Here is a 10,362-nt window from a genome sequence, read left to right on the forward strand (position 1 = left end):
CCTAGCTCCAGTCAGTCGTCTTGTAGTCTGTACCTACGCAATTTCAGGGTTTCAATGTTCCACGCCCACGTAATTTTGCCTGAAAACACTTTTCAGAAGATACACGCGAATTCGACGCTTACTTGTACCCTACTTCGATTTAGTACCGAAGAGAACTCTCCCGGGACGATGGTTATTTACGTACTTAACTTTCGATATTATAATTTTATGAAAACATTTTTTTTTATATATTCTACGTAATACCCAGTGGTATTACATTATTTAAAAGCGAATGTTTATAAAGTTTTTTTTGAAGTTATGTTTTTTTTTTGTTTTTTTTTATACGTTTACACGTCATAGCATTTGTAGAATTAATAATAGCACTACAGGAAAGGTTTTTGGATATAATACAGTACGCGTAAGATAGATGGCACGCGAAAATGTTGGCAAAGTCTCCTAGGCTGAGCCCCATGAGCTCACGTTCGGTGAAGCTAGTATAATTCCCACAATAGGTATGCCAAAAGACGGCGCGCGAGTTCATAGATAATAGACTTGAAGAATCCTGATAATTATTTATCAACTATCAATTTTTAATTAGCATAAGTTACTTAAATACTAATATACAGCTTTTCAGGACTTCTGGAAGCCCGCACAAGCACGCACTGCCACTTACTATTTCTGCCGTGAAATGCGTTTCGGCTTGAATGGTGGGTCAGCCGTTGTACCATAATACTGAGACTTAGAATTCGTTTCTCAAATCGGGTGATAGCATATACATTGTTGATGTCTACGGGCTCCGGTAAGCACATACCATCAGGTGGATCGTGAGCTTGTCCACCCAAGTAAGCAATAGAAAGGTAGTTTAGAAAATGCGAGACTACTTATTGACGAACTAATTAAATATTTTCAGACAGTGGCATTTTTTAATAACCAAAATAAAGTATTCGCTTATTAAAAAATAAATTTATAAAAAGAATATTTTCCCTTCCCTAAATACACTTAAATAAAGTGTAATTTTAATTTTGTACCAAGGCTACTGCGTAATTGAATGGAATAAGGACATTCGGCCCCAGATTATTAATTTCAGTGCTAGTGAAAGGCCAAAAAAAGACGCCTCAAGAAAAAAATATCTTCTTTTTAACTTGTCTTTGTTAGCTTGGCATGTTTGTAAGTTTGTTTATCTATACATATAAATAAAATTGGAGTGTCTGTTTGTAATATTATTGAAATAACCACTTTTTACTACATGCACATGAATATATATACGGTGTATACACCAAAATAACATTTTTTACAATTTTGTCTGTCTGTCTGTTTGTTCCGACTAATCTCTGGAACGGCTGGACTGATTTTGACGACACTTTCACTGATAGGTAGCTGATGATATAAGGAGTAACTTTTTTAGATTAGCTTCGACCCGCGGTGTCATTCGCGGTACAACAACAACTGCGGTTAACATCGCGGAATTCACCTATCAATAAACTTACTGTTTCCGAAGCGAAGCGAGAGCGGGTCGCTAGTATGGAATATAGTCTTTGAAAGTCACCTTCGCCTACTTAAAACGACCGATTGACTTGAAAATTCCCACACGCATCAAGGTCCGAGATGGCATTATTTTGTAACTTCGCTCTAATTAACTAGTCAGGTCATAAGTATTGTCACACAGTAAAAACTTTTCTTTTAGAATGCTGGCCACAAAAAAGTTTATGGAATTCGAATTTCGAATTGTTCATGAAAATAAAAATGTATACTTTTAGAATTTTACTCATTTTTAAATATGGAGTGGACGCTTAAAGAAGACCGTGTTGCAGTTATTGCGTTGCATCGTTACGGTTACGCGCCAATTCAAATTTTTAACATACTGAAAAATTTGAATATATCCAAAAGATTCGTTTATCGTACCATCAAACGATACAATGAAGACTCTAGTGTAGATGACAGGTCAAGAAGTGGTCGCCCTCGGTCTGTTAGGACTCCAGCAGTGATAAAAGCTGTGAAGGCGCGAATTCAAAGAAATCCCAAACGTAAGCAGAAACTGTTGGCCCTTCGGATGGGGTTAAGCAGAACCACGGTGAAAAGGGTGTTAAATGAAGACTTAGGGCTTCGGGCATATCGAAGAAAAAACGGACTACGTTTGAATGCTCGTCTAATGGACCTGAGACTGAAGAGATGCCGCGCTTTGTTGAAGCGGTACGCGGGAAAAAATATCGGGAAATTCTTTTTTCGGATGAAAAAATTTTTAACGTAGAAGAGAGCTACAACAAACAAAATGATAAGGTGTACGCACACAGTAGTGAAGAAGCGAGCAACCGTATTCCGCGTGTCCAACGAGGTCATTTTCCATCCTCGCTCATGGTATGGTTGGGAGTTTCTTATTGGGGCTTAACAGAGGTACATTTTTGTGAGAAAGGTGTAAAAACGAATGCAGTTGTGTATCAAAATACAGTCCTGACGAACCTTGTGGAACCTGTTTCTCATACCATGTTCAATAACAGGCACTGGGTATTCCAACAAGATTCGGCGCCAGCTCATAGAGCGAAGAGCACACAAGACTGGCTGGCGGCGCGTGAAATCGACTTCATCCGGCACGAAGACTGGCCCTCCTCCAGTCCAGATTTGAATCCGTTAGATTACAAGATATGGCAACACTTGGAGGAAAAGGCGTGCTCAAAGCCTCATCCCAATTTGGAGTCACTCAAGACATCCTTGATTAAGGCAGCCGCCGATATTGACATGGACCTCGTTCGTGCTGCGATAGACGACTGGCCGCGCAGATTAAAGGCCTGTATTCAAAATCACGGAGGTCATTTTGAATAAACTTTAGTGTCAAGAATCTATATTTTGTTAAGTTTATGGTATATGAATGGTTACATAATGAATAAACTTGTTTCAATTATTTTACATTAAACATGTGACAGAATTTATGACCTGACTAAGTATATCCTGAGCAGTATCAAAAGGATAAAAAGATTTATAAATTAAATTATTAGTTCGGTTTGCTATTAAAAACGTTTTAAATTTTTAAACCACATATTACTGAATGATAGAATTTTCAGAGACGCGTCTACATCGGGCCTAGTGATATCGGTATCCAAAGGTAGACGTTAATGAGGTCAAAGCCTACAGCTACGGATAGCGTTCAACAAAAAGGCCAGGCGAACAAAAATAGCAATGAAAGAAAGCTTCTAGACGCAAGACGTTCACGAAGGATTATCACGATGAAACAATAACAAGGACTAATTTAGCGTTATAAAAATCTTAACTGCAAAGTCGTCGTGGCCTAAAGGATAAGACGTCCGGTGCATTCGTTGTTGCGATGCACCGGTGTTCGAATCCCGCAGGCGGGTACCAATTTTTCTAGTGAAATACGTACTTAACAAATGTTCACGATTGACTTCCACGGTGAAGGAATAACATCGTGTAATAAAAGTCAAACCCGCAAAATTATAATTTGCGTAATCACTGGTGGTAGGACCTCTTGTGAGTCCGCACGGGTAGGTACCACGGCCCTGCCTATTTCTGCCGTGAAGCAGTAATGCGTTTCGGTTTGAAGGGTGGGGTAGCCGTTGTAACTATACTGAGACCTTAGAACTTATATCTCAAGATGGGTGGCGCATTTACGTTGTAGATGTCTATGGGCTCCAGTAACCACTTAACACGAGGTGGGCTGTGAGCTCGTCCACCCATCTAAGCAATAAAAAATAAAAAAAATATACGGAATTTCTAGTTTTAGGACATATTGTCAGGCTGCACGATTAGCATTGCTTTCTTGTCTATTTCAACCGCGAAAGCTTTTGTTACACTATACAATTGATGTTTAGGGCCTCTTGTTTAAAGCGACAATTGTGCTTAGTGCGAGTTTTTTAACGTTCTCGATAGCGTAAAAGTCCCGTTCCATACAAATATGAGCTAACTTTTACGCTATCGAGAACGTTAAAAAACTCGCACTAAGCACACTGATCTCGTTCATGCTTAAAAATAATTTCGCAATCGTGTTACAGAAATGTATTCGTCTTTCGCTTATCATTTTGAAATCGAAATTAAATTTGAATTGTAAATTGTTTATTCTTGAAGTACGTATGGTGGAAATATATCTATATATTAATACGTGAAGCAAAAACTTTGTATCCCTTTTTACGAAAATTGCGCGGACGGAGGAGTACGAAATTTTCCACACTTATAGAGAATATAGAGAAGAAGTGTACAATGCTAATATTTTTTTTAAATAATGCATAAAAGATACATTAAATCAATAAGGAAAACATTACACACACTACATACCATGTATTTGACGCACACACGCATGCATACTATTTATTGTCAAACTTTTGTTCTTGACGTCTGTTGTCAAATTGAGAATAGATTAAATATTGTTTGTCTTTGTTAATATTTTTTATAGTGTAGTCTTGGCGAAATTTGTAACAATAGGACCATAATAACGTTAAAACTTATAATTTCAATTAATTATAGTCGAATTGAGACTACTGCGGGAGCACTAGCATACATAAATATGATAAATTATTGCTTGAATTCTCGACGAGGTATGTACGCGACAGTTACTAGGATATTACTGTTGAACAGATTCTGAACTGATAAACTCGATGTTTCGACAGTTTGAAATCGAGTTTGACATTACGACCGCCATTTTCAGTATCTCATGAATGAATTACTTCCGAGGAAGTTTTATGATGTTTTTTTATTTTTATTTCTCTTATAATGCACTTGCTTAAATATGCGTTTCAAATGCAAATATAAAATTAGTAACTAGAGGGTTTTTCGTATGGCTAACTTATTGTGCGTTGTCCCAGCGATACATATTGTATTTTGAGATCTTGGCATCCGAAGGTTGACTACATGCTTATTACGCGTTGTCTCCTAGTGATATAGATTGTTATTTGAGATCTTGGCATCCGAATATTGACTAGATGAGATCGCTTTCAGTGATAAGTCCACCCATTGTACTTTGATTTTAAGTAAAAAAATTCTCATTATTTTTTTCTGTATATTGTCGTTATTATGATGTACCTAAGTGCAATAAAGTGTTTTGTGCTTTATTATACTGTAAGCGTGCGGGGTTCGTCGTCATCCGTTTCCGGCACGCAGCCGTTATTTGGCTTCAAATTGGGACAAGCGATATTCTAATCTATTTAGGGCAATGTGCTCGGAGGGTTCGTCAATAGCCTCTATACGCCGCACCTATTTTATGTTTATTTCGATTTCTATCATCCGATCTTCGTTGTAATTCAATCGCGTCATCTCAGATACGAGAATGAGAAGAACGCTCTGGTGGTGTCGGTGGTGTCGTGCCAGAACCTCCCGGGCCGCGAGCCAGCCGGACCTGACCCCTACGTCAAGCTTCAACTACTCCCCGACAAACAGCACAAGGTTAAAACTAGGTATGTATGAAAAAAAAACCGCATAAATACTTATCCTTGATAAAGGTGTTTTTTTTGTTTAAATTAGAATTTTGAAGTTTTCGTGGCCTAAAGGATAAGACGATCGGTGCATTCGTATGTTGCGATGCAACGATATTCGAATCCCGCCGGCAGTTACCAATTTTTCCAATTAAATACGTACTTAACAAATGTTCACGATTGACTTCCACGGTGAAGGAATAACATCGTGTATTTAACTAATAAAATAGCATCGTCTACCTAATAAAAATCAAACTCGCAAAATCATAATTTGCGTAATTACTGGTGGTAGGACGTTCTATGAATCCGTGCGGGTAGGTACCACCACCCTGCCTATTTCTGCCGTGAAGCAGTAATACGTTTCGGCGGGGCGGGACAGCCGTAGTTAAAAGTGAGACCTTAGAACTCATGTCTCAAGGTAAGAAATAAAAAAAATAATCATAGGTATAATAATAGTTATCGACGAGCAAACAATGGAAACCCACTATGTTGTGTTTGATACATTTTATCCATTCGCTACGAACTTGGCCCAGAATCATTAAAGATGATCTAAGGCCTTTTTGTATGGCTCATATCATTTAACAATAAAATATTTTAATCCAAGAAAACGAATCAACTGTATATTTTAAACAACGTTGATAAAAACTAGGTTCTAGAAATAATAGTTTAAAATAACTAACAAAATACGCTTTTACAGAAAATCCAACTAAAAAATAGAAAATAAATTTTAATAAATTTGAATTAAGAATAACGTAAGAAAAAATGATTTTATTGTAAAAAAGCGTGGGGGGTTGAATTCCAATTTTGTCAATATTTTTTTTTAATATTTCATTGTCATCGGTCCTTAATAAGTATACCAAAGTTAATCCGACGTTGTGAAGGGGGTCAAAATCATGTTCAAAGATTCCGTTACATACATACATACTAATAAGCTAAGCTCATAAAAGCGTATTAATAATAAATGGTAATTTCATAATATTATCCTTTAGTCGATATTAAATGATGGTCGCATTACTCAGGGTTGTCCGTAAGACCCGTTGCCCAGTTTACGATGAAGACTTCACCTTCTACGGTATCGCTCCGCATCAAATCGCCGGCATCACCCTGCACTTCGTGGTCCTCAGTTTTGATCGGTATGTTTAGCTTCATTACTCTTATTTGTATTTGAATTCAGTTGCGGGTAGTTATGATAGAATACGTGATTTCTGACAGATGCCTGAATCGCGCTAACGACATTTACCTGATAAGTTTGTATATATGCAAGTTCTTTAACAGTAACGTCCGCTCCATTAACGGTGCTTTGAGGTACGGCACCGCACCGCAAAAGCACCGGTCACCGTCCTCGTCGAGCCCTTCGTCTCAAGCGACGGGTTCGACGAGGACGGTGACCGGTGCTTTTGTTAATGAATGTGTTTGTGAATGAGTGACTTAATCCATAGACACAGCCCACTGAGTTTCTCACCGGATCTTCTCAGTGGGTCGCGATTCCGATCCGGTGGTAGATTTTGCGAAGCACTGCTCTTGCTAAGACCAGTGTTAGAAACACTTTCGGTTTGAGCCCCGAGAGCTAGGGTAACGCTAATATAGCCTCTCAAGACTAACAGCATAGGTAGGAAAATAAATAAATAACATCCGTACTGTCAGTCTCTGTTTAAAACCTTTCCTTTTTTTTTTTTTTTTTTTTTTTTATTGCTTAGATGGGTGGACGAGCTCACAGCCCACCTGATGTTAAGTGGTTACTGGAGCCCATAGACATCTACAACGTAGACGCGCCACCCACCTTGAGATACAAGTTCTAAAGTCTCAGTATAGTTACAACGGCTACCCCACCCTTCAAACCGAAACGCATTACTGCTTCACGGCAGAAATAAGCAGGGCGGTGGTACCTATCCGCGCGGACTCACAAGAGGTCCTACCACCAGTAATTACGCAAATTATAATTTTGCGGGTTTGATTTTTATTACACGATGTTATTCCTTCACCGTGGAAGTCAATCGTGAACATTTGTTGAGTACATATTTCATTAGAAAAATTGGTACCCGCCTGCGGGATTCGAACACCGTTGCATCGCTTCAACACGAATGCACCGGACGTATTATCCTTTAGGCCACGACGACTTTCCTTTGTCGTTACCCTCAAAGTTTCTTTACCTGTTGTACTCTGGGAGATTATCCTCTATTTCTGTTCAAAGCACATAAACCTATATATTCATGCAAAACAGACAAGCTACATACAACCACCACACAAAAATAATAAAAAAATAAAAAATCACATTTATAATTTTTTTGGATTGGTGTCCTTAATTTAAACTTATTTTTACATTTCCTTAACAATACAATTTTGCTATACTTTGTGAGCCCTATCAATGAAAGCAGATAAACTTAAATGGATATTGTATTCTTCAGACTTCAAGCCCAAGGGCTGACCCAAGGCTACATTAAATAAAGACTCATTTTAAATACACAATTTGACACAATTTTAATATGGTAGTAAATGACCACTTAATTATGACAAGAATTCAAGATTTTCATTATGCTTTTGTTGAAAATAGTAAGTAGTAGTTGTAAGTTGTAGTAAGCTTATAATATTTCCATAAAATATTTACTTCGGTTTCCAGATACTCCCGGGACGAGATAATCGGCGAGGTAGTGTCTCCGCTGTCCAACCTCCAGCTCCACAGCGGCGAGGCCATGGCTCTGTGCCGCGAGATTCAACCGCGCAGCCTCAAGGTAAGCCCAGAAGTTTCTTTATGAGTCCATCAATGAGTCCATAGTGTTCCACAATAGCTCAAATCTGGTGACAGGACGTCTTAGAAGTCCTTACGGGTAGGTACCACCACCCTGCCTATTTCTGCCGTGAAGCAGTAATGCGTTTCGGTTTGAAGGATGGGGCAGCCGTTACAACGGCTGCCCCATCCTTCAAACAATAGTTACAATACAATAGTTCAATAGTTACAACTATACTTGAGACCTTAGAACTTAACTCGAAGTGGGTGGCGCATTTAAATTGTAGATGTCTATGGGCTCCAGTAGCCACTTAACACCAGGTGGGCTGTGAGTTCGTCCACCCATCTAAGCAATAAAAAAATTGAGTCTCTTAAAAAATCTTTGGAGGAAGCAGTGGCGAAATTTCCATTGGAAACAGTGCGTGAATCCATACATCCGTGGCCAAACAGATTAAAAGCTTGTATAAAAGCTAAAGGTGGCTCACAAATTAAATGGGTCACGATCCCGATCCGTTGGTGGTTTCTATAAAGAACCAGTCTCACTAGATGTTAGCAAAGTTTCTCAGGCTGAGTTGTGCAGCGTGGAGTTGTGTGGTGCACAGATGCGGTCGGCCGGTCGCGGCGAGGTGCTGGTGTCGCTGTGCTGGCAGCCGGCGGCGGCGCGCCTCACCGTGGTGCTGCTGAAGGCGCGCAACCTGCCGCGCATGGACCTCACCGGCCTCGCCGACCCGTACGCACACACTCACACTACACCCGCCGACACGAACCGATGCATGCCACAACTTGACTATCGAAATTCGTATAACACGTATCTTTGTACAGTGTTTAACTCATAAGCAGTTTCCGCTGTCTTCACGTTCTTTATAATACGCCCTATTAACGTTATAATACCAGTTACAAATTGGTTTAAAATAATACTCAAAGAACGCTACTCAAGCGGAAGAGAAGAAGAACTTCCGTGATTCTATTACTTGCCTTAAGACGTCCACGGGACTACTTCTTGAATACTTCTTGAATCGCCGAACCAAAATTGATCCGAGAACTTGGTCAATTTTCTATAAGTTTTTAAGACTGGTGGTAGGACGTCTTGTGAGTCCGCACGGGTAGGTACCACCACCCTGCCTATTTTTGCCGTGAAGCAGTAATGCGTTTCGGTTTGAAGGGCGGAGTAGCCGTTGTAACTGTACTGAGACCTAACAACTCATATCTAAAGGTGGGTGGCGCATTTACGTTGTGGTTGTCTATATCCTCCGATAACCACATAACCACCAGGTGGGCTGTGAGTTCGTATATCCATCTTCTTCTTCTTTCTTTCCTATTACCCTCTGCTGGGGTGTAGGGCTCGAATCAAATCCTTCCATTTACATCGGTCTTGGGCAGTTCTAGCTCCTCCCACATCATGCTTCATCGAGCGACGCCGAGTTGTTCTGGGACGGCCTTAGTAATAAAAAAAGATTTTTCTAGGTAACTTTAAATCGTTTCTTCTAATAACTTCCAGCTACGTGAAAATGTATCTGCTGTACAACGGGCAACGCATCGCCAAGAAGAAGACCCACGTGAAGAAGCGCACCCTGAACCCGGTGTTCAACGAGTCGTTCGTGTTCGAGGTCCCGGCCGCGCCCAACGCCGCGCTCGACCACGTGTCGCTCGAGCTGCTCGTGCTGGACTGGGACCGCGTCACCAAGAACGAGGTGGGCCCTGCGCTTTCGTACTACGAGTCGAGATAAATGCGAATGTCTGAAACGTTCTTTGGGGTTACTGGTGGTTTGGCGTCTGTCTAGCTTCACTAGAACAGTTGAGCATGCAAGGGCTCCGCCTGACCATGCTCGTGCTGGACTGGGACCGCGTCACCAAAAACGAGGTGGGCCCTGCGCTTTCTTTTGTCATTTTTGAAGTTATACTTCTTTAGGCGCGTTATGAAAAATTGATGAGAGTGAAATTTTACGATGCGCGCGCACCGTGACACAAAATTAACAGAAATGAAGTTGCCCACTAAATTGCTCATTGCAATACGACCGACGTAACTTGGCGAGTCTGAATATAGCCGCAGGTGAATTTTCGCACATGTACACTCGCAAAAAAAAGTGTTATTAGCATTCATTTTTTAGTAATATAAATGACAAAATTATTATTTAATATAATTCATACTAAATATTATTAAATTATTAACGTTAAATATTTAGTATTAATTATTTAATATTAAAAAAAAAAAGAAATAAATTTAATAAAAATAAAGTATAACTT

At 39.7% G+C, this 10,362-nt stretch overlaps 1 protein-coding gene across 1 annotated transcript in view; it reads left to right on the forward strand.

Moving 5' to 3' along the window:
* The window catches only part of Syt4 (Synaptotagmin 4), a 47,566-nt gene that overhangs the window by 28,515 nt on the left and 8,689 nt on the right, over positions 1-10,362 (forward strand). Inside the window, exons 5-9 of the mRNA XM_089736445.1 lie at positions 5,241-5,375; positions 6,413-6,526; positions 8,011-8,122; positions 8,721-8,848; positions 9,617-9,809. Coding sequence (XP_089592571.1) covers positions 5,241-5,375; positions 6,413-6,526; positions 8,011-8,122; positions 8,721-8,848; positions 9,617-9,809 — 682 coding nt within the window. The remainder of the gene's footprint in view (positions 1-5,240; positions 5,376-6,412; positions 6,527-8,010; positions 8,123-8,720; positions 8,849-9,616; positions 9,810-10,362) is intronic.

Source organism: Bombyx mandarina, chromosome 21 (genome assembly GCF_030267445.1).
Source record: "Bombyx mandarina strain Sakado chromosome 21, ASM3026744v2".
Classification (NCBI taxonomy): Eukaryota; Metazoa; Arthropoda; class Insecta; order Lepidoptera; family Bombycidae; genus Bombyx; species Bombyx mandarina.